The sequence below is a fragment of the Pistacia vera genome, unplaced genomic scaffold (assembly GCF_008641045.1).
Source record: "Pistacia vera cultivar Batoury unplaced genomic scaffold, PisVer_v2 Contig312, whole genome shotgun sequence".
NCBI classification, from domain to species: domain Eukaryota; kingdom Viridiplantae; phylum Streptophyta; class Magnoliopsida; order Sapindales; family Anacardiaceae; genus Pistacia; species Pistacia vera.
The window spans coordinates 418,905-444,548 of NW_022196127.1; the positions used below are offsets into that span (position 1 = coordinate 418,905).

At 35.3% G+C, this 25,644-nt stretch overlaps 3 protein-coding genes across 3 annotated transcripts; all 3 read left to right on the top strand.

Moving 5' to 3' along the window:
• Positions 1–1,984: 1,984 nt before the first annotated feature.
• Positions 1,985–5,138, top strand: LOC116136375 (subtilisin-like protease SBT1.7). The gene has a single exon (XM_031422091.1). It carries the CDS (start codon positions 2,525–2,527, stop codon positions 4,826–4,828), a length of 2,304 nt encoding a protein of 767 aa, XP_031277951.1. The 5' UTR covers positions 1,985–2,524; the 3' UTR covers positions 4,829–5,138.
• A 4,019-nt stretch (positions 5,139–9,157) lies between these two features.
• On the top strand, positions 9,158–9,583 carry LOC116136364. The gene has a single exon (XM_031422071.1). It carries the CDS (start codon positions 9,175–9,177, stop codon positions 9,436–9,438), a length of 264 nt encoding a protein of 87 aa, XP_031277931.1. The 5' UTR covers positions 9,158–9,174; the 3' UTR covers positions 9,439–9,583.
• A 2,263-nt stretch (positions 9,584–11,846) lies between these two features.
• LOC116136380 (putative uncharacterized protein DDB_G0280071) lies at positions 11,847–13,688 on the top strand. Its single transcript, XM_031422095.1, has one exon. The coding sequence runs from the start codon at positions 12,236–12,238 to the stop codon at positions 13,373–13,375; it is 1,140 nt and encodes a 379-aa protein (XP_031277955.1). The 5' UTR covers positions 11,847–12,235; the 3' UTR covers positions 13,376–13,688.
• Positions 13,689–25,644: the final 11,956 nt, after the last annotated feature.

Genomic DNA, 25,644 nt, shown 5'->3' on the forward strand with positions numbered 1-25,644 from the left:
CCCATCATATCTTATGAGACAAGTTATAAAGTTAATGTGATCACTAATTATAATAATGCGCAGTCCCTGTCCATGCTTTCTGTTTGATGCAAATGTTGAAGCTCCATAAGAAAAGATAATGTCAATATATAGTTGTTGGTAGCTACCACATATACATGTAGAGAGAGACACTGAGAGAGAGATATTGTCCGTTTCTTATAATTCACCATTAAATTCCACTATAAAATGTAATAGTTGGAATTGATTTTTATAGATAAAACAGTAAAAGCTGTCTCATTGTAACGCATAAAAGTTGTAATATTCATTATACTCCAAAAAATAAGTCGTATACGCGTAAGACTTTCTGCAATAAAACACCTTTCTCGATCAGCAAACATTTACTTCAACAAAGCGGATTGACTTCTTAATGCTTCTCACTTCTCAAGCAATAACTTTTACATGCTAAAATATCAATGTGTTTTTTCAGAGTCCCTTTTTACTTGTTAATAAAATAACCATTAAAATTCTTATTCAACTAATAGTTTCAGTCTTTTAGAGTTCAAAAAAGTTAGTTAAAGTGCGTATAATCTAATTCGGATACTCCGATTATATAAATACTAATTAAATATTTAAATAAAGTTATTAGTCCAAAAATATCATACCTTAATTTAATTGGTATTAAATTGTCTTCCTTCAAATCAGAATATTTCGCTGCCATTACAGTAAAGTTTACTTGTAGTTTCAACTTCTTACATCATTGTGTAGAGATAAGCTTGAAGGGTATTGACATTAATTCTTGCAAGAAATGATCTCCTTGCAGCTTTCCTTCAGTCAATTGAATAAAGATGAACTTAATCTCTGTAATAATAGTTAATCTAATCCAATCTTAATAATATGCCACACATAGTCAGGAGGTTGGCAGTAGTGGGATTGAAATTAAAAGTCACATTAACAATCAATAAAACAAATCCGGCAGGTTAGAACATGAAACCCAATGGCAGTAGGTGTGTGTTGTCATCTTCCCTACAATATTTCTAACCAAACAAAAGAATGCCAATTAAATAACTTCATTTATGAGATAAATGACCATTACCATGCATAATCCGTCCATTATTATATTTTGTATTGTACAATATGTCGGTTATTCTTTAAACCATTTCCTTTTCATACTGTTCTTGTGATATTTTTAGCCATAACGTATCATATTTATTTTCTTCGGGGAAGAAAGGAAGAAGAAGGAGAAAATCTGTTTGAAAAACTGAATGACTTTCTGACCAATATTCTGACACCTGAGAAAATCAGAATACAAATACCCACTTATGTTACGTCTTTTACAACATGTCAATTGGAAAGAGGATCAACCAGGCCACGCCCGCCTCGTGAAAGGAAGCGATGTGCGGTGGGCGGTGGCGCATTATTTCTTGATAGTCCTTTCCATCGCCCAATCGAAATTCGTAAACCACTGGCCTCTGAGCTTTGTTAAAATCTTGACGGTTTATAAAGGCCACTTTGTAAGTCCACTTTTTGACACGATAAGAGACTAATCTCGTGGGTGAAAAAAGTAATTAAATCTGACGGTTTATATTTTATCAATTAAAGTCCACTCACAAGTTATCATCTAAAAGATTGCATGTGACTCCGGACCCACTCCCCAATAAATTCCGAGCTAAGATCCAAAATTGAATCCGTAAGCTGTATTTCATTGGAACTTTCCCTTAGTATAATACAACAAAACCCGTGAAAAATTTGGTGTTAATTATTTGAATTTGAGATTAAATTTTGGTTTCAATATTTAATGTAAAACTTTTAGAATGACCTTTTTAAACTTCTTTAATTAGGCAAAGGAAAGGTGAGTTGGTTGGCGGGTAAACTTCTACATATCACTAGTCACTCACCAACTAAGGTAGAAATATAATAACTAAAGGGTAAAGACAACGTACCCGTGATCTACCCAACACGAAAACTAGAGTTATTCAGTAATTCATTTATGCAAAGCATGGAGGCTGTAAATAGGGGGCACATCTAGCTAGTGTTAGTGGATTATAATTGGAGTTGTTTCCTTTTCTTTCTTTTTTTCTGCAAAAGGATAAAGATAAAGGTAATAGCAGTAATCTACTCAGTTGTAACGGAAAGAAGGAATGGAGAATCTCGAGAGAGAGAAGCAGTGATCGATGTGAGTCAGGTAGATAAAACACAAAAGCCGGAACACACGTGACGAAAGCTATTGCATTTCTTTAAATTTTTCTCTCTTCTAATTAATCTAAGCTGTATCCTCACACACACACACACCCTCCTTTTTTCTCTTTCTCACCTTTCTGTCTTAACGCAATCATTCAAAGAAGAAGACAACCAACAGCCGTCTCTCTCTCTTCCTTTCGGTATGTGCTGATTTCCATGAGTTCAACAGTTCACACGCATAGATTCTTCATTTAGCTGTTGAAGTTTTCTATATCTATTTATAACTCAAGGGTGTTGCCCAAGCTTCTTCTGCTATTATACTATCTGGTCTCTCTCCATTTCGTGAGAGAGTGAATTCTGAAGCAAGATGACGACGTTTAAATCTCTTGTTACTCTTCTTGTTCTTCTGGTTTTCTGCCACGTGTCCCTGGCGGCTCTGGAGAACAACCAGAACCAGAACAAGAACAAGAGAACAACTTACATAGTACACATGGCGAAATCGCAGATGCCGGCAAGCTTCCAGCACCATGCTCATTGGTATGACTCATCACTCAAATCCGTTTCGGGCTCAGCTGAAATGCTCTACACTTACGACAATGCAATCCATGGATTTTCTACCCGCTTAACACCTGAGGAAGCTCGTTCACTCGAGACCCAACCCGGGATCCTCTCTGTTTTGCCCGAGTTGAAGTACGAGTTACATACAACTCGTACTCCCCAGTTTCTCGGACTGGATAAAAGTGCTGATACGTTCCTGGAGTCAGCCTCAGGGAGTGATGTCATAGTCGGAGTTTTAGATACCGGAGTTTGGCCTGAAAGCAAGAGTTTTGTTGATACCGGACTCGGTCCTGTACCGAGTAACTGGAAAGGCGCCTGTGAAGCTGGTACAAATTTCAGTTTATCTATTTGTAATGGAAAATTAATTGGTGCAAGATACTTTTCAAAAGGATATGAAGCTACATTAGGTCCGATTGATGAAAGCAAAGAGTCAAAATCTCCACGTGATGATGATGGCCACGGCACTCACACTGCCAGCACGGCAGCTGGATCCGTTGTTGAAGGAGCGAGCTTGTTTGGCTACGCTGCTGGAACTGCGCGTGGGATGGCTCCTCGCGCCAGAGTTGCTGTGTACAAGGTGTGTTGGGTTGGTGGTTGTTTTAGCTCTGATATTTTGGCAGCTATGGATAAGGCCATTGAAGATAATGTCAATGTTCTTTCAATGTCTCTTGGCGGTAGCATGTCTGATTACTATAGAGACAGTGTTGCAATTGGTGCTTTTGCAGCAATGGAGAAAGGGATTTTAGTCTCTTGTTCAGCTGGAAATGCCGGTCCGAGCTCGTTCAGTTTATCAAACGTGGCTCCATGGATCACTACAGTTGGTGCAGGCACACTGGATCGAGACTTTCCAGCTTTTGTTAGTCTTAGCAATGGCCAAAACTACTCTGGTGTGTCACTTTTTAAAGGCAATCCTTTACCAGGAAAATTATTGCCTTTTGTTTATGCCGGTAATGCTACTAATGCAACAAATGGGAATTTGTGTATGATGGGTACTTTGATTCCTGAGAAAGTTTCAGGAAAGGTTGTGTTGTGTGATAGAGGAGTAAATCCTAGAGTTCAAAAAGGAGCTGTGGTTAAAGAAGCCGGTGGTTTGGGGATGGTTTTGGCTAACACTGAAGCTAATGGTGAAGAGTTAGTAGCTGATGCCCATTTGTTACCAGCCACTGCTGTGGGTCAAACATATGGGGATGCTATTAAGAAATATTTGTTTTCAGATCCTAACCCAACTGTGACAGTTTTATTTGAAGGAACCAAAGTGGGCATTGAACCATCACCGGTGGTTGCAGCATTCAGTTCAAGAGGACCTAACACCATCACGCCGGAGATACTAAAGCCAGACATGATTGCACCTGGTGTCAACATCTTAGCCGGATGGTCAGGATCAGTAGGACCAACTGGGTTGGCAACGGATACTAGGCGAGTGGGATTCAACATTATATCAGGAACATCGATGTCTTGCCCACATGTTAGTGGGCTGGCTGCGATTCTCAAAGCGGCCCACCCAGACTGGAGCCCTGCAGCTATTAAATCTGCTCTCATGACCACCGCGTATGTTGCATACAAAAATGGTCAAAAGTTGCAAGATGTTGCTACAGGAAAAGCATCCACACCTTTTGAACATGGTGCTGGACATGTTGAGCCTGTATCAGCCCTTAATCCGGGATTGGTATATGATTTAACGGTTGATGATTATCTAGGCTTCCTCTGTGCCTTAAATTACACAGAGTCAGAGATAAACAGTGTTGCAAGAAGAAATTTCACATGTGATGCTAGTAAGAAATACAGTCTCACTAATCTCAACTACCCTTCTTTTGCCGTCAATATTGACACGAACCAGATGGGCAGTGGCTCCACCGTTTTCAAGCACACGCGCACTCTGACCAACGTTGGCTCACCGGGGACTTACAAGGTGTCTATTTCATCACAAAGCCCTGCAGTAAAGATATCTGTGGAGCCAGCGGTGTTGAGTTTCACACAAATGAATGAGAAGAAACTGTATACAGCTACCTTCACTGTTAGCTCAATGCCTACCGGCACGAATAGCTTTGGTCGAATTGAATGGTCTGATGGGAAGCACATTGTTGGTAGTCCTGTTGCGTTTAGCTGGAATTAATCAGTGGGGAACAATAAAGGGGAGTTGGGGGAGGGAAGTTTTAGCTGTTGTTCACTCTGCCACAATTAAGGGGAGTGAAATTGCTTGCTTTTAGCTTTTAATTATTGTATTTCTTATTATCCAGCAGAAACTGATTGCTGGGTCTAGTATTTGATGTCACGGTGTTCTCTGAGGGAGAAAACAAGGCAAACCAAGAATTGGGTGATTGTTTTCTTTCACAGTGTATAGTGGTAATATTAACGGTATGTATGCATGCTACTGCTTTGTTGAAGATCAAATTTCACATATATGGTGAATTTATGTTACTTTCCTTAGGCTCGCATTTTTTAAAATAAAAGATACACAAATTCTCACTAGGGTTAAACTAAAGATTTTTTTTTTTTTTTTTTTGGTACCTGTAATTTTAAAAAGAATAAAAAATTACACTTAGGGTCAGTTTGGTTCGGGGTTAAGTGACATTACTGGGGTAATGTCATCTTATATTACTTGATTACCACGTTTGGTTGTCAAGTAATATAAGATACCAGTAATCTTCAAATACCAATAGTGATTACTATTGGTAATATAAGAGGTAATCTGATTACCTCCATTTTCTTAGGTTTTCTGAGATTACCAGGGTTATCTTTTTTTGTTACAATTTTATCCCTTATTAATAAAAATTTTGGACAATAATACCCCTACTTTAAAACAAATTTACATTAATATCCTATTTCAATTTTACCCTTGTTTAATTAAAATTTTGGACAATAATGCCCTTATATTTAAAAGAATGTACAACCACTACTGCCACCAAGCCACCACCACCACGGCCACCCAGCCACCACCACGTGCCTGCGCCACGCGAACAACCGCCGGAAAATCGCCGGAGCCCCCAAAAACAATGGAAATTCTTGGGAGGCTCGGGAGGCTTCGATAAGGCCGTTTTTGGCCATATTATGGCCGAAAACTGCCAGATCAAGGGATCTGGCCGTTAATGATATGGCCGTTTTCGGCCATCAATATGGCCAAAAACGGCCATATCGAAGCCTCCCGGAGCCTCCCACAGAATTTCCATTGTTTTTGGGGGCTCGGCGATTTTCCGGCGGTTGTTTGCGGTGGCGGCAGGAGGTGGGGGTGATTTCGTCATGAATTAAAGTTTTTTATAAGCGGGGGTGTTTAGCTAAATCTGAAATATTGGGGGTTAAAAAACTATTCAAAAATTAATAATAAAATAATATTATATTAATATTTAAGAGGGTCAATTTAGTAATTTAAATAACATACCCACCAATTTATTCCCATAACCAAACATATTAAAAAACATAACCACCAACTAACAAAACTATTTTCTTAAAGATTCCCAGTAATCTTCCAAGGAATCTATCTTTCCAGTAATCCAATATTCCCAGTAATCTAAATTCCTGAACCAAACGCCCCTTAGGGCATTTCAAATGGTCTTTATATAACCTAAACTCTATTATTAAAAGTATATTATAAAAATAAGGTCAACAAACTCTTTATCTTTAAAATATAAATTAAATAGTGAGTTTGACTCTCTACATCTAAAGAGTTAAATTTCACTCTCTATTCTAATTTTAATTAATAAACTACAACTTCCTATTAATTTATTTATTATTTCTCTCTCCATTAAGTCTTTTTTGAAAATAGAGCACATCTTCATTAAATTTAAAGAGTTTATTGGATTTAAATAAAAATTGTATTCTTATATTTAAAAATTAGTGAAGATGTTTTTTATTTATAAGAAAATACTCTAAGGTATCATTAGAGATGCCCTTACACGAGATAGACCCGAAGCGACACGCCCTAAACAAAATCAATGGAATTTGAGGAAAGGAAATTCACACCCGTTAGTTTCATAAACGAACATACTCTAATGTTCAACTATTATTCATGTCTGATTGGTTTGTTCAGTGTAAAGACTATGGCTGCGTTTGGTTCACAATTTTGTGTTTTGGGAAAAGTTTTTTGAAAAAAGTTAAAAAAAAAAGTTGAATTGGACGGGTATTACGATGAGGATTTACAAATTTAAAATACCCCCTATGTTTGTTTTTTTACAAAACACCTCTCATAATAAAATATTAAAAGTTAACAAAAACACCCCCAATCCACCCTCAAATACGGACAGCCGGCCACCTCCGGCGGTGGTGGCGGAGTCGCCGTAACAAAAACATTAAAAATATTAGGGGTATTTAATTGAATTACAAATTTAGGGGGTTTAAAAAATGTTGAATAAAATTGAATAATATTGTGAGTTTTTGAGTATTTCACTGTTTAACTTTTTTGGGAATATTAAAAGTAGTATTCCCAAAATCCAACCAAACGAACGCTATATTATACTTGCTTTAACCTCTTCTGTGAATAAAAAACACTCAACTACCCCAAATCAATTTTATTCCGAATTCCGAACCCTAACCTCACATCAATAAACCCAAAAATATATACTAACTAGATAATAAAATTGGGCAAGGATAAGAAAGGTGGTAGATGGTAGATCAACAGATGGGTGCTATAGAAGGTGGGCAAGGAGGCTTGGCAAATGGGATCTACACCGTGGTGAGTGGCGCAGCCGTGCGGCCATGGTTGGTGTATTGTACGACTACCATGAACGGTCACATTGCGCAGTCAGATGAATTGTGACTAGGCAATACGATTTGAACAAAGAACTTTTATTTTTTATTGGAATTTATAATGAGATTTGGATTATTTTGTGGTTGTTAAGAGAATTCTTAATGGGTTTGTAATTTATTTTTGTTTTTATTTATCCATTATATATGGTCACATAAAATTCTATCCTCTTTGAAAAATCCTTATCCTCACGGATTCCTTTTCGATACCACCCTAATCAACGAATAATCATTGCTTGCTTAATAAACGAGTTATTGGCAACAACTTTTGTATATGTTTCGTTACTGCAATGGCTTCAGAGAGAGATTAGACTCTATTTAATAATGACTATAAGGATTTAAATTGAAATTGAAATTTTAATTCTCTCTCTATTCTTCTGATCAATATAATAATAGATACATCTTCCCAATAGCTTTATTGAATAAAAATTATATTTTATTCATAAACATTAGTTGATCCATAGTAACATTTGTCACGAATCCCCAAGATTTTGAATTTGGTAAGTCATGCCTAATCTTTAGGGTTGGTAACAATTGTTATTTGCAACCATTATTTGATGGTCCGATAATAAAGGAGGAGAAGAAGATTTTATAAGCATTTGAGTTTAAACCTTTTAAAAATAACTACTAAGGTTTTTATCCATTGATATTTTTAAAACCTTAAAAAATTAATTAAAATACATACAAATTTACTTGGATAGCCTGTGATAAAAAAAATTAATAATTAAGATGTGTCAAAACTTTTCGAACACCCTATGATTAACAAAAAAAAATTGCCATTCCCTATCTGACACAGACAAAAAGTTGCGAAAATTATAAGAAAATATTATATTAATAATTTCAATGTCAAGCAATAATGGCACATCTCTCATCAGTAAAATGGCAAACAAGTTGGCATAAAAATCTTGAATTGCCTCAACTTATGATTTGACAAAAGCATTAAAGCAAAGCAACAAATAATTGGGTATATGTCCTGTAGAAAATGTCCATGAATGTAACATGCCCTGATTAATGGAAATTAAAATTTAGAAATCCATGCGTAATTATGATTAATTTTTGTCATGGGCTCTAGATCAGTCCAAACTTAAGAACTTTCAGATTTCAACTGTGATTTGAATGGATTACAGATAACGGCAACAGGTGAAAATGTGCAGTAGATATCTCGTACTTCAATTAACACGTTGCTAATTAATCTTAGATAAATCGTCCATGGTGTATACCTTTTACAAGATAAGCACATGATTTTCCTTTTCGCATGCACTACTCCTTCACCAGCCACAATTATCGGCTCAAATTTTATGTAGGGTCGGAGACAATTAGACACAGCTAAACTATGGTAACACTTAGAAAGTTAAAAAGCTTTATACAAAAGGCTCAACACAATCTATATTAATGTCTCCGTCAAAAGGCTTAGAGTTTATGAATTTTTATTTTTATTACAATTAGTGATGTTAAATTAAATATTTTACGTGACCACCGTTTATTGACTCGTGATACGTGTGGTAAATCAAACCCTCTTGTTGATAATAGTGGTACCAGTACCAGTGCAGGCCATTTCATCTTGTTATGTTAGAGAATTGCCACGTAGGATGTTAGAGTTCATGAACAAGCAACACGTTAGAAATCACGTGGCGTTGTTATAACAGAAGAGAAAAGGTCATATAAGGAGCTATGCTATCGGCCAATTGCAAATTAAGATCAATAGCAATAATCAAATCGAAAATGGAGAAGAATCAAGATAAAGAAACAGGTGGGAGAAAGGCAACTGAGAATAGTGAAAAGAAGATAGAAAATTTAGAAGGACTTCCAATGAAGGACAGCCCGTATTTGCAGTACAAAGACTTGGAGGATTATAAGCTTCAAGGTTATGGAACGGAAGGCCATCAGGAACCCACCCCTGGCCGTGGCGCTGGCTCCACCGATGCCCCAACTCCTTCCGGTGCTCCCTCCACCACTGATGTCATTAACCGCCAAGGAGTCCCCTAGATTCATTTATATATTTTCAGCCCTTGATCAAGAATCCAATGGCTGAAATAATTCCGTTTACTAGATCCTGTATTTTGCTTTAAGAATCCAATGGTTGTAATATTTTTATTTTAAACTTTGATAAGTTGAGAGGAAACGTGGTAAATGTGAGGATGAATAAAGAGACAATTTGTAGTAAAGGTAATATTGTCGGAAGAAATAAGTAAAGGCAGGTAATAATCATACGACCATGTTGCATGACATAAAGAAAACTTGAAGTGGTACACATGATTTTATTTGGGCCATATGCTGGAATTAATACTGAAATATGTCATCCCCAAGGTCAGATTGGCATCATTTCTTCAAACAAAGCCTGATAAAAAGCTATTTCACTTCCCTTGGTGTTGTACACAAACTATATTTTTTTATGATGCACGCGATAATGAATAGGAAAACACAATTAAATCCGTATTTTTTTAATTGTCTCAAATTTTTATTTTAATATAATATTACCCTTCTTTTTGCTCTTTCCGAGCAACTTAAATAAGATTTAAATCAACTTAGAAATAACTATAGCGAAGTCGTGTATGGTATGGTAGTATTATTGGTTATGAAGCGTAGCCCAAATCAGCGTATTGAGTGTTTTCTTTTTAAGACAAAAAAGCTTTTGTAATGGGTGGTTTAGGGCCATAAGGCTTCAATTGAGAGGCCCAACCCTACCACTATGTTTAGTGGAAGGGCCCGGTTCGTTAATCATCACCAGCGTGTTCCAATTCTGCAAATGAGGGCTGAGCCAATGATGCCATGCCATAGATCATTATTTTTACGTTAATCATATCACAACTAACTTTATAACAAATGTAGAGTAAACGACTTTTTCCCACCAAGGTTTGCCTTAAATAATTTTTCACCCAAAAAGTTTTAAAATATCATTTTTTTCACCCAAAATTAATATTCAATTACTACTCAAAGTCGATTTTGACAGTGAAAATTCTCTCTGTTATCGTCATTTGGACATCTGGTCTCCTCTCGACAAAACTCATCTTACTCTGGCACCTGATTTTCCATCAATTGCCGGCCACCGCAAAGCTAGAATTTTCTATTATTAGCTAATTTTTGGCTAATTCTAATGGCGAATATTATCGATCACTATCATTTGATCTACCGGCATCTACTCTACAAAACCCCTCTCACCTTGGCTCATAGTAACTCGTCAGACACTGGCTAAGAAAATAAAGTGTATTTTGGGTATTAACGGAATATAAACTTTAGGTGGGAAAGTAGTATTTTGAAACTTTTTAGGTGGGAATGTATCATTAAGGCAAACCTTAGGCGGGAAAAAGTCGTTTACTCGTAAATGTAATTCTATCCACATTTATTTAAGACAGACAATCTAAATTTCAAAGAGAATTTAGTATAAGTTCACATTTAAAAATGTAATATTTAATCATCATTTAATTGTTCGGTTAAAATGTATTTTACTATACCAATCTTAATTTGAACTCAAAGATATTATTGCCAATTTAAGTAAAGGTTGTAGTGACGATTAGCATCAAATCAAGATAATTATCATTTAAAGTTAGCTAGATTTGTAGTTGTTTTATATTATGTTATAATTAACACCAAAAGCAATTGACTTTATTTACCTACCCGTGGCTGCTACAGTAGTAGCTCTTCGGATTCCCATTGTTGTTGGGTGAATCTTAAGCAGGATTAATGATGGAATGTCGATGTTTCAGGATAATCCATATCATATTTACCCTCATAAAACAACAAAAAGAGTTTTGTTTTTCTGTTTTGATTACTTTCTGAATCAAATCACAGATGTAACCTCATGAATCAACTGATTAATTACATATCTACGCGGTAATCACAACTTTATTTGTTGTTTCTCAAACTTTCAGTGCTTTTCTATTTTCAGCCCACGCCGAACCCACTTTATATCACAAATGAAATAGAAGCCATTCTTTTCCTGAGGGAGGGGCAAAGGCAACATCACCTTTACAGAAGAAAAAGAGAGAGATAATGTCTACACAGTCTCATTCTGTCATTCACAAACCGTCCGTGACATAACATTTGCAAAAAAATCTGAATATTGATCCATTTTGCACCACAAAAAATTTAACCCACCGACTCTTAATTCATAAAAACCCTCTCTGTCTAGTCTCCATTAGTCTTCATCTCATGAATTTGATGAATACTACTGCTACCAGAAATTTACGTGTAAGCATATGTCCAGTACACAAAAGTTTTATTACAAAATGATAAATTCTTGAGCCGAACAAGCTGTCAATCAAAGTGTGATAAATGTGAATTGGTTGCATGCCATTCAATTTTCAATTTCTTTTTTAAAAGTATTTTTGTGTTTATAAAATTTGCATGCTGAAACTAAAACTTCCACTTTTCTGCCCCACTTCCCACAAACCAAACCTAGCCATTCTGTCCACCACAATAATATATTGAAAGTGAAATCCAGAGTGCATAAATTCTCGTTGAGGTAAGGGCATGTTTTGGCCGGCCCGATGGCTAGCTAGTTAAGACTGTTTTCGGTCCCAAACAAGAAAGAGACACTCTGTTTGGGTCGCCTGCACTGACCTCTCTATTTCTATTGTTTCTTTATTGCTTTACTACAGTTACTTTTTTACTTCTTTATTTTCCACTTGTCCTTCTCTATCTCTCTCTCTCTCTCCTTGTGCCATTTTATTCAAAAGTTTTTATCCTTCCTATATAAACTCTCATTTTCCTCTTTACCCTTCTTCACAGGGACACCATACCATACCTCCATAGTTTTTATTTTGAATTAATACAGCGGGTACAGATGACAACCGAGTTCTCTGCTGAAGATAAATTAAGGGAAGGAGGACGTACGAGCGATCGGGAAGAAGAAGAAGAAGAAGATGAAGCATTGTCACTCTCTGATTTGCCACTCAATTTGATCAATATTGAAGATAATCATGATGATCAAAACCGGTCCAGCGCAGAAGCAAGCTGTCAAGTGAAAGAACCCGAAGATCAAGAATTCAATTTTGGCTCATGGGGTGGTTCTCTTTCAACGGAATCAGAAATGTGTGCAGCCGATGATGTGTTTTTCAAAGGCCAAATTCTACCATTACGTTTCTCAGTAAGTTCAGAGAGTGGGTTAACCAGGTTAATCCAACACGACTTGAGCCACAACTCAGTCACATCATGTCTATCGAGGTCGGAGTCCATGGACCACTTGAGCTCAGTAGATAGATTAACAAGCCTTAACAGTAGCAGAAGCAGCAGCAGCAGTAGAAGCCATAACTCATCAAGCACCACCACCACCTCCACCACTACAATCACTAAAAATTCGAAGCCAAGAATAATTAGAAACCAGTTCCACACCTATCCAAGTCCCAAACCCCAAATTAGAGTCTCCGCTTCACAATTACGCCGCAATACTAGCGGTAACCGGAGCCAGAAATCAACGGTTTGGGACTTCTTTAGGCTAGGATTGGTTCGAACCCCAGAAATCGAATTGCAAGATCTCAAGGTTCGTAACAATAACATTGCAAATAAAAGTTGTGTTAGTCGTAACAGTAGCAGTGGCAGTAGCAGTAACAGTAACAGTAGTAGCAGTATCAACAATTACAATAAACAAGATTTGAAGATCACGGAGAAGAAGCAGAAGAAGAAACAGAATTTGTTGGATAACAAAACAGGATTGTTTAGTGGGTGTAAATGTTCAATTACAGCAGTTGAAACGGTTCCATTGAACAATATTGTGATCATAAAAAGTAACAGTGAGGGAAGCAACAACAGGAAGAGGATTAACAATAATGGTGAAAGTAGCGAGATGGAAAAGAAACTGCAAGAGTTGAAGACAAAGCAGAAAATGAAGGAAAAGCAACAAGGAAAGCAAGCTATGTCACGTCATCGAACTTTTGAATGGTTAAAGGAACTTTCACATGCAAGCTATGTTGATGGAGAAACTTAATTAGCAGTGTATACTACTCAATACTCATCCCGCATGCTTCTTTTTCCCTCTTCTCATCATTGTCTTTTTCTTTTTTTATGAAAGTATTTTGTAATGTTTCTGTATTTTTATTTTTTTATTTTTAATTAAATTAAGTTTTTGTAGCGGGGAAATGTCAAAATAGAGGTTTGGGTAATGTTGTATAATTGTATGGTATGGAGTATATATTAAAGTAAATCTAATTGTTGATATTGATTTGATAAAGGATTGACCGATATCAACAGTTGGACTTTACTTTACTTATATATTATTATCAATATAAATGATTTGAAGTTAGCCGTGATGAGATTGGAAATAAGTGGAGGTGCTTGTCATGATTAAAGTGTGAATTTTGATGCTTTTGTGTGAGAACGGCAAGTCGTGACTTTCACGAAACAATGACTTGAGTTGAGTTGGAGAAAGTGGGAATTGGTGGATGATTTGAATTTGAAGACATGCATTGGATAAAAAGGCAAAACAAAACCAAATGAGAAATCCGTTTCTTGTCATCTACATGTTTTTTTTTAAATGGTTCCAGAGGTGTATGGAATTTTCGTGTCCCGTCAACTATTTGAATTATAGGGAGCCAAAAGTTAATCCCCGATTTAATTCTTTCCTTTTAACTTAGCTTTAGCCTTAGTTTTCAGAGTGTGCAGGTGAGGTCTATTAATTAATTCACCTATACATCTAAACCCATAAATTCAAATTTCTGCTACCACAGTTAAAAAGGTTTTTAATATTATTTTATTTAAAACCTTATTCAACTAATAACCAATCCTTACACAAAGAAAGAATTGCTTTCAATGGAGCATAATAATAATTGGTGAAATATGACGATGTAAAACCAGAAAATGATGACAATTAATATACGCTAATTACATCTCTAAAGTCTAACCCATCCACTCATCTAGAACCCAAATTTATCGGACTTCCAAATATGGGCCTCGAAACTGGATTCTCGTAATCCTGTCTCCCAAAACGAACCTTGCCCATTATCAAAAGAAGACAAGACAGGTCTATTGTCTCCATCATTCCTCTCAGTAATTGAAACGGATTCCAATGAATCTTTTGTTGTAAAATCAATCTAATCGCCCCATGAGTTTTTTTTTTTTTGGCTAGAATTTCAAATGGGATAGAATTCTAGACGGATATAATAAAATTGATTTAAGCAACCATTAGTATTATGTCAACAACTCTCTCTCACAATTAATATTATAAAATCTATCATAGTCTGATCAATTAAACCGAAACTTGGCCACTGAGTTGGGCCAATTTGGTATAAAACCTAAATAATTGAATTCACTCGGTATGACCCATGGTTAGATCGAAGATACTGTAGCAACCGTCAGTCCAACCGGTTTTGGGAAAAAATCGGGTCAACTCTAACCCCCTCCTAAATGTGATTTTTTTTTTTTTTTTACATTTTTCCTCAATTTTTCTTTCTTTCTTTCAAGCCCTAACCCATATTTACCCTCTTCCATTAGTCTATTTCTTAATTCCTTTATCAATTTTTTCTTTTCATCTCTTAATTTTTTCATTTCCACTTCAGCGTTAGCTTTGTTTCATCTTCATTTCATCTCATCTTTGACAGCAATTACTTTCAGGAGTGATTCTCTCTCCCATAGAAGATGATTGTTCAAGTCAAACAAACAACACACATCAAAATAAAAAACACAAGAACAAGAAAAAAAGCAAATACCTAAATAAGAAAGCATGAAAAAGGAGAAGAAAAAGACTTACTTGGGCGATGAAGAGAGAGAGGAGGGGAGGCACGGAGGGAGGTGGAAATGGCGTTACTGTGAGAGTCTTGTCATCTCTCTATGTCTGTCTCTTTGTTTCTTGGGGTGTTGTGGAAGTGTGTAGAGAAAGTTTAGGATTTTTTTTTTCTTTTGTGATTTTTTGGGAAATTTTTTTTTTTTTTTTTGGTGTCATCATGCTGACATGTGGAAGTGTGTAGAGAAAGCTAACTTTTTTTGTCTTTAAGTTTTTTGAGAAATTTTTATTGGGTGTCATCATGCTGATGTCAGCATGATGACATCATCGATTAAACCAACTTGTTCAACCGGTAGACCCGGTCACATTGTCGGGTTCACCCCCAAGTCGGTTTTTAAAACATTGCTCATAACCCCCTCTCATAACGTCGACGTGTCAAAAGATTAGCATTGTCACGTCATCTCCCACCCCACCCAGGACATCCAAGCACCACGGAAAACAAATGGTCGTTCCTAGAGAAGGAACAACTGTTTCTTCTCTTCTTCTCTCTCTCTTCTTTATTTCTTCTTCTTCTCTCTTCTCTTCTTCTTCTTCTTCTTCTCCTTTTGAGAAACAGAGAAACGGGCATTCCTTCCGTAAGAAACGGCCATACCTTTATAAAAAACAGTCGTTCCTTTCATAGGGAATGGTCATTTCTTTGGTCTAGACAAAATCATTTTCCATGTTGAGTGTGGTGGAGCTGCCATGGTAGTGACAGGTCAAGTGACATGTCGGCGTTGTGAGAAGGAGTTGTTGGCATAGCTTTATTCTTAAGAAATTAATCGATCAAAGAGTGTTATATTATTATTATATGTAGTTTTGGTAAAGTTTATCAGTCCTGAAAATCAAAGAATTTATGTTGAAGTCTTTACACTTCTTAAACAAGAAATTCCTATCAATAATTTATCTTGCTTTACAACATACAATCATTGCAATGCAGATACCTGATGCCCAATCAAATTTCAACATTTTTAAAGATGATTTGACTATATCTTTATTAATTAGCTTTTGGTATGTGCTTGTTTTATTGTTATTATAAGTACATGATTCTGCATGTGCTAAATTTTATTTTTAAAACTAGGCATTGTCAACATATTATGTTACGGTTGTGTTATAATTGAAAATTAGAGTAAACGACATGTTCCCACCTAAAGATCAACGAAATGGAAACTTTACACTTTTGGTTTCATTTATTCCAGATTCTCACCCCTAAAGTGACATTGTTGGTAACTGTGAAGCTCTGAAAAATGCTATTACCAAATTGCCCTTGTACCATCCCATTCCAAACCACCACCACAACCCTTTCCAAACCACCCCATTCCCATTTGGGTTTTACGTTTTTTGCTGCAACTTCCCAGCCTGTTTCTAACCGTCCCCTCCACCAGAAATCATCCCCCACCCAGCCATTCGACTCGCTGGGCTGCCCTTTCCAAAACCTCCATATTTCTCGACCTTGTTCACCCTTTTTTCACCGTTGATTGAAGGCCCTCTCCCTAGGGTTTGGTTGATTTAGATGATGATTGAGGTTTAAAATTGTTGGAGGTTTGTGTTGTTTGGAAGCCGATTGTGGTTACTTCAGAAGTGTTTCGGGCTTTTTGGTTTTTTCCCAGTCGTTGGCACTCCTCGAGGCAACCTCCTTTGATGTTTTCTAGTGCGCATACAATGTGTTCGACAAAAGGTTGCATTCAGCGACCTCCATCCCTAGTGTGCACATGACTGTTGCACGGTGTAAGGGTGGTCGACAAGGGGTGCAGGTGCTAGGGTTATGGTGTGGGTGGTGGGGTGTGTTGGTAGATTGGCACCGATTGTTAGCCAGCAAGTCACGCTATCATGGAAGATGAAAAGTCTACAAATGGGGTTTTGTGGTGGCTGGGAGATGGTGTGGGTTTTGCGGCGACTGGAGATGGTGTTTAAGGTGGCAAAAGGATTATGGTGAGTTGGTGGTGGTGGTGGAGTTGAGAAAGGGCCGGGTTGGGTTGTAACAAAATTTTTGATAAAAAACCTAAATACCCTTTAACTGTTATATTAAACTTTTTTTTTTTTTTTTTTTGTGTTAATTTAAGGTGGGAATTTGGAATTTATGAAACCAGGGGTGGGAACTTGCCATTTCGTTAAACCTTGGGTGGGAACATGTCATTTACTCTTTCAATTTTCAACACATTTTTTCTTGGAGATACTATTCAACCATTTTAATCAACAAAAAGAGATGATGCTAAATTACACCAATTTTTTATAACTATGAAAAATTTTGTTTTGCGTTATTATTCAGGCAGTAATAAAAATATATATATTATATATATTTTTTTCTTGCTCAAAGACATTTGTATTTCATATTTCGTTTTTGTTCTCAGGAATCTATAAACCAATAAAAATGAAGTATAAAGTTGTATCATTCAAACACTTTAGCGTTTGAAATGATAGAATATGAGTATACACCATTATTATAGTCTAACTAAAGTCGTTAGTGCGCATTCATTTTCAAAATCATTAATTCATGTTAAAATAAGTTATTTCTTTAACTACTATATACATGATTGTGAAAAATAAATATACATAATATTTTTATATGATTAGAGACATATACATATCTCACCAAATTGATTAAGATACAATATCTAGGAAGATATCTCGTTATTACACTTTGACAAATCAATCATTCTTGTATATTTACTGATTGTCTATCTGTGCAACTATTCAGATTAAGAGCCTATATATCTTTCTATGCGACTTTTAGAAAAACAAAATGTCTCTCAATTAGTAATGTATGTTATTGAGAGTATGAAAGCAATGTGGAGAGAAAATGTATTTGGAAAATCAATCTCTTATTATTTCATCGAACACAGTTTATATCATCTGACCAATTACTCTAGTTAACAACTAACTTGAGTTACAGTTACAGTTACAACCACTAACCAAACTAACAAAGCATAATAAATTACAAATTACAAATTTATCTCAATCTCTTATACTTCTAATACTCCCCTCAAGGTAAAGGGTGATAAAGATCAAACCACCCTAACTTGTGTAATAGTGATAGTAAAGATGCTTTCCAAGAGCTTTAGTGAACAATCAGCTGGTTGTTCTAATGAAGGATATGCAATGCAAATGAGACCAATTTTGAGATGTTTTCAAACAATGGCAGTCAATGTCAATGTACTTACTCCTCTCATGGAAAATAGGTTGGAAAGTAATGTGATTGGCTGCTTGTTATCACAATGAAGAGTGACAAGTAACAACTTAGATGCTGTCAAACAATATGGCAGTCAATGTCAATGTACTTGGTCCTCTCATGGAACATAGGATTGGAAAGTAATGTGATTGGCTGCTTGATTATCACAATGAAGAGTGATTTGAGAAGTTGAACTAACCAAATGACTACACAAACTATGGAAGCCATAGCCCTGTATTCTGCCTCAAAAGAGGACTTAAAAATGGTGGCATGTCGCTTAGATTTCCAGGAAATTAGAGAAGAACCAAGGAAAATATAGTTTCTAGTAACCGACTTCCTTCATGAGACAAAAAGCCCAATCAGAATCACCATAAGTTGATAAAGTCATAGGATTGGCAGCAAGAAAAAATAAGCCCAAACCTAGAGCAGATTGGACATACTTCGCCACTCTAAGGGCAGTAGTAATATGCATAAATTGACTCAAGAGATTGACTGAGTAACTTAGGTCAGGTCGAGTCATGCACAGATACAAGAGTTTGCCCACCAATCTTTGATAAACAGTAAGGTCAGAAATAAGAGAATCATGGCCAGTGGGAAAGAGCTCATCATAAGCAGCAGAAGTTAACTTCAAATTTGAGTCCATAAGAACAGTATAAGGCTTGGAATCAGATAAGCCTAATTTTGAAATAAGCTCAAGAGCATACTTCCTTTGACAAAGACTGATTCCCTAAGAGGATCTAGCCAACTCAAACCCCAAAAAATACTTCAACAATCCTAAGTCTTTCAGCTTGAAATTATAGTGTAATAGTTGCTTGGTGTGATGAATCATGTCAAGGTTATTTCCAGTGATGGCAATATCATCCACATATACCAATAACATGAGAATATGAGACTGATCTTGTCTAACAAACAAAGAGTAATCAAACTTAGATTTTCGGAAACCTCCATCCAAAAGAGCTGTGGTGAGTTTATAATTTTAGGCTCTAGAAGCCTGTTTCAAACCATAAAGGGATTTATGAAGCCTACAAACAATATCATGCCCCCTTGCTTAGTAAACCCCTAAGGCAAAGTCATATAGATCTCCTCCTGCAAATCCCCTTCTAAGAATGCATTATCTACATCCATTTGATAAAGGGGCCAATTCCGCGTGGAGGCTAAAGTCAAAATGGTTATGGTAGTGACCATCTTGATGACATGAGAGAATGTCTCGGCATAGTCAATCCCTGCTTGCTGTGTATTTCCCTTGGCAACTGAACGTGCCTTGTATCTATCAAAAGAGCCATCGTATTTGAGTTTATAAACCCATTTACAACCGATGGGAACCTTTCCAAGAGGCAATGGCACTAAGGACCAATTGTGATTTAGCTCTAAAGCCTGTATTTCCTTTTTCATGGTATCCACCCAATTCTAGTCCTTGAGGCTTGAGAAAAACTAGTTGGTTCAACTAAAGAAAGGCTAGATAAAAAAAAAAAAAAACTCTATAGGAAAGTGATGCAGTGTCATATGAAACAAAATTATGGGATATTGGGTAAGGTTAGTTAAAGAGGAATGAGAAATAGAAGGACAAATAAAGTCAGAAGTCCAAATAGGTGGTATAGTAGGTCTGTTGGATCTCCTTAAAGTAGGAGTAGTAACAGTGTGATCAAGAGAAGAGGGTGTTGGAATAGGCTGATAAGAAGAAGAAGAATTGGGAGATGCTAGTGGTACTATAGAGGCAATAGAATCTGGAGTTTGGACAGTAGGTAATGCACCATCTGAAGTAGGAATTAAAAATGGTTGGTCTGAATCTAATTCAAGGAAATTAGAATCAGCAGGAAAAGGAACTTGTAAGGGTTTAGGTCAAGTGAAAGGAAATATGTTTTTATAAAAAAAAACATCATTGGTTATAGTCACAGAATGAGAAGAAAGGTTATAAAGGATATAACCTTTTGGGTTAAAAAATAACCTATGAAAATAAAAAGGACAGATCTAGGGGACAACTTATCATTAGAAGGAAGAATGGTTGCATATGCCAAAAAGCCAAATACCCTTAAATGATCCAATAAAGGAGGTTTAGCCAAAAAAAATTCAAAGGGAGATAAACCCTTAAGAACTAAGGTAGGAAATCTGTTAAGGAGATATACTAGAGTTTGCACACAATAACCCCAAAAATGAGCAAGAATGTGAGATTGAACTTTTAAGGTCCTAGCAACTTCCAAGACGTGCCTATGCTTCCTCTCAACAATGCCATTTTGTTGAGGAGAATAAGCACAATAACTTTGGGAAGAATGCCCTGCTACATAGCATGACATCTTTATTAAAAAACACTGGACCATTATCAGTTCTAATGCATTTTGGAATTAAGTGATATTGTGTTTGGACCATTTGAAGAAACTTTTGATGGTGTGAAAGTATCTGACTTAAACTGCATGAGGAATAACCAAGTGATCCTGGAATGGTCATCTACTATGGTAAGGAATGACCTACATTCCATGAGTTGGTGTCTTATATGGACCCAAACATCCATGTGTAACAAGTCAAAATTACTCTGAGATTGTGAACTACTAGAGAAAAGGGAGTCTAGTCTGTTTTGCTAAAGGACAAACAACACAATGAGGAGGATGAGAAATATTCAATTGTGATCATAAGTGCAAAATTGAATACGGTACATGACCTAATCTTTGATGCCCAATTCAAGATTAGTAGATGTAGATGTTGTCATAAGAGAAACAGGAGAAACCGAACTTTATTCAATATAAAATAAGATTTACATTGTTTTGTGAATTTGAAATATTGCAAACAACCTTATTTAATACTCCTAATTTGATAATGTTGATGAAATTTTCGAAATTGAAATTGGATAAAAAAAAGTAGGCTTGACTTGCTTACCAATCCTCTTCAATTTGCCATTGCAAAGATCATGAATTAAGCAAAAATAGCATAAAAAACAATAGAACAATTATTAGAGGCAGTGAATTTTGAAACAGAAAGTAAATTGTGTTTAAAATCTGGTAGATGTAAGACTTTAGATAGATGAATACCATTGTCAGATCAACAGAGCTAACTGCCTAATGTAAGTTTTATACCATTTGATAATCCTACAAGTATTTGGAAGATGGTTCTATGGCAATAAGGATTTTAGGATAGAATAATTTGAGGTCATATGATCAGTTGCCCCTCTGTCTAAATCAGCTATTACTATCAAAGCAAGAGAACAAAGCAGTAAAGGTACCTTCCATATTAGCAGCTGGTGGAGTCTCATTTTCCTTCCTAGCAATTGGAGAATCTGATTGTATTGGTCAGTAGTTTATTGGACCAATCAATGTAGCATAATTTCTAGCATCTGAACTTCACTTTGAGTAAGTACTTCATTAGCAGAGACTTTAGTTTTGGAATTTGACTTGCCTTTTGTGAACTGATAATCGGTTGATAGTCATTTAACTTTAACATGTCTCTCCTTTATGGCCAAGTAATGCAATAATCACATTCAATAATGGCTTTTTGCCTTTATATTTTGCTCTGATTGACCTTTCCCAGTTTTTGAGCATAAAGATAGTAGTTACTTCAAGTTGATGTTCATCAAGACTCTTTGACCTCATCTTGAGAACTACTTAATATAACCTTGGTAGAGGATTCATAAGCAATTTGGCTTCGAACCATGAATATGATTCATTCAGCCCATTAAAAACTGCAATAACTTTGTTGTTGAGATGTTCAAGTATACCTTCACAGAAGCACATCTAGGCTGGAAGCTGACCAGAACCAAGCTCATCCCAAAGCAATTTGAGCTTATTACAGTAGATTGCTACTGTGTTTGTACCTTGTGTATGTTTAATAATTTCATGATGATACCAACACTAGGTCCATTAACTTTGTGAAATTGCTTCTTTAGGTCTTGCCATACTTGAGCAGCACTAATTGAGTAAGCAATCCTATGAATATTTCCTTTGAAACATAATTGAAAATCCAAGCAGAACCAACGAATCGCACCTTTCATTGTGAATTAGACAAGAATGAACTATATTTTGTGCTGTTCCATCAACAAACCCAGCTTATTTTTTGACATAGAGAAATTGTCATTGTCGGCTCCAGATGCCATAATTCTAGTACCTACAAGCTGTCAAAGACCAAAATAGAACTTGGTGTGTCAACGAGTGGACAAAAAGAGGTGAATTAGAATCAACTAAAGGAACGACTAATTATTTAGTTGGATTTGTCATGGTGACTGAACTAAAATTCTAGATTTCGCTAAAAATGAAGAAATTGAAGAATTTGAGCTTCACTAAAAGAAATCAAAGTGTAATTATCAATATCAAGAATGAACCATTTGAAGAGTGAAAGCAATGTGAGAGAAAATGTATTTGGGGAAAAATCAATCTCTTTATTTCATCGAACATAGTTTATATACATCTACAATTACTCTAGTTAACAACTAACTTGAGTTTATAGTTACAGCCACTAACAAAACTAACAAAACTAACCAGCTTAATAAATTACAAATGTACCCCAATCATCTTTATACTTCTAATTATATGAGTTCCAAGGATTCCATATTTGACAATATCACTCCAACAACATTTTTCTTGCAATGCTTAAAGCTTTAAGGCGCGCCTTCATTTACTGGATGCCCATTGAAATTGCCAATTGCATTCTCCTGTTTTAAGAAACCCAAACCTATTTCAGGCATTAACACAAACAGTCTTTATAAGGTATATTTATTATTACTCAAATAACATAAGTCCCACTTATAGCTCTACTAGAAATGAAAGGAGATTAACATGGTCCCAGTTTCCTCTTAATGGTAAAAGACAAGAGAAGATCTAACTGTCTAATCACTAGGTAAAAGAGCAGAAATGTCTAACATAGTCTTAGTTTAAGTCCCCATTGTAATAGGGTGACCACTGGAACTGTACCCGACTGTAGTTTCAGTTCCCGAGGATTAGTTGAGCTACGCATAAGCTGACCTGAAGCCCCCAATCATTAAAAAAAAAAAAAATTCAAACCAGTTGGAAACACAAATTCAAACAATACCCAACAAAGCAACCAACAAGGCAATAATTCAAATACAATAAAACAAATCATAATAAAAAATTATGACCTGAAAATTAATACTTATAGTTAATTAAATTTTAAATAAATATTTGATTGGTAATGTCGCAATATGATAATATATTTTAGAGCAATCATATATTTACAACTGAGTCATACAGCAGACAAAAAAAAAGAGTAATCATTTTACATGAATTTTGTGTAATTTTTATTTAGATGTATGACTTAGTTGAAACAAAACATTATTGATATTTTCATTTACTTTTTAGCACGCATTTAATGAAATTATGACATTAAAATGATTTATTTTGTTTGTTTAAGACTGATAATTAGAGATGGGTTTGCCCGCCCCGCGGAATCCCCGACCCGACCTGAATGGGTGGGGAATCCCCAAAAAAAGTGATAGGGGCCGGGATGGTCCTTAGTAAGATCCTTGCATAGGGGACAGGCTGGGGAAGGGATAGTGCAATCCCCCCCCCCCCCCCCCCCCCCCCCCCGCTTTTTTGAGAATTTTATGTTTTTTTTTTTTTTGTTCCCTTTAGAGATTGTATATAAAGTTAAAGTTTAAATCATGATTTTAAGTAATGATCTAAATTTTTGATTTACTTTTATGATATTTTCTAATGTTTGTATTAATTTTATAGAAAATATTTTAAGAGGAGTCTAATAATTAAATATATGTATTTTACTTTGTGAATTTACAAAATAATAATACATGGGACATGGCCCAAAATAAATTTAAAATGTAGCCTGAAGGATGTTTATATATTTACAATGCACTTGAAGGATGTATTATTACAATGCAGCCTGAATGATGTTTATATTTTATTGCTTTGAAATCCATGAGCATGTTCCAATTTTTGCCAAGATTTGTTATTCACCATATTCAATTATTCATATCAATTTTCAGGAAATTTTCTTTCAGGTATTTATTTTATGAATTTTAGGAGATGAGACTATTTCAGTGGAATTTACAATGCGCAATGCCTCAGCAACATAAAGCATCAGAATGTAGAATCTGAATTCCTCTATTTAATATATATGAAAACGTGTTACTAACTTAGAACAATTATTTAGTTTATGGCAGTATTATGTTTGCTTTTTAATCTTAATTTAAATTTCACAAGAATTGTTAGACTTTATATTTTCTTATCTTAAATTATGCATTTTTAATGAATTAACTACTGAGATTAACAGTCAGTTGTCAAATATAATACCCATCACGTGCTAGTTTTTTTACATTAATATTATTGTTATAGAAAGTTTTGATTTACATGGGACAAAAATCCCTGTTCAGGGGATAAATCCCCGCGTGAAGAAATTCCCCGCGAAGCCCTGTTCATCGGGCCGAGCATGGGGAGGGGGTAACAGGGACAGGGACAGGGCAGGGCATGGGGTCCCCAGCCGCGCCCATCCCTACTGATAATAAGAAAATGCCACATTTAATGTAGATAATGATGATAATAAGAAGAATGCACATTTAATTGTAGATTGAAATTGAGGTGGGAAGATTGAAGAATTAGACACATAAAAGAAAGAATGATGATAATTAAGAACCTTATCTTCACTGTTTTACTAGAATTCTGTAATTAATAATGATTAGTGAAGGGAACTACATAGAAAGACACATTACAAATTTCTTATACAAATTGACCGGTAAAAGATGATTGGCTGATTTTAATTAAAAATAAATATTTACCCATCATCTTTTATCACATTAGTTTGTATGAAAAAGTTTGTATAAAAAGTTTATAAATGTAGTAGTACTCAATTGAATATCTTTATATAACTTAGAATAATATTAGACATACAAATAAATCTTAAAAGATTTTATATACAATGATGTGATAGAAAATAAATTAATAGGAATATGATGAGTTTAACTTTTATATTCACTATTCATGCATTTTTTGCCACATCACTTTGTATAAAAAAAATTTGTAAAATTTTTTTTGTACTCTAATATTACCGATAATTTTAATTGAATACCAATTTATAAAAATTTTCCATATAAAATAACCCAACATTATATGAATGTAACCGAAAGAAAAAAAACAGAAATATAAAAAACCATCATACCAATTTTTCTAAAAGAATCAAATTACATTTACCAAATGATCATCATTTTTCTTTAAAAAAAAAAAATACTTTCATTTATAAATGCATTTGGTAAAATTAATTTATTATTATCTATCTATGCTAGGCTATTCTCTTTAAATTCTAAGTGAGGTTTGATTCGTGAAGTATTTTATATAGGTCAAATCTTTTTTTTTTTTTTTTTTTTTTTTTTTAAATTTAAAAT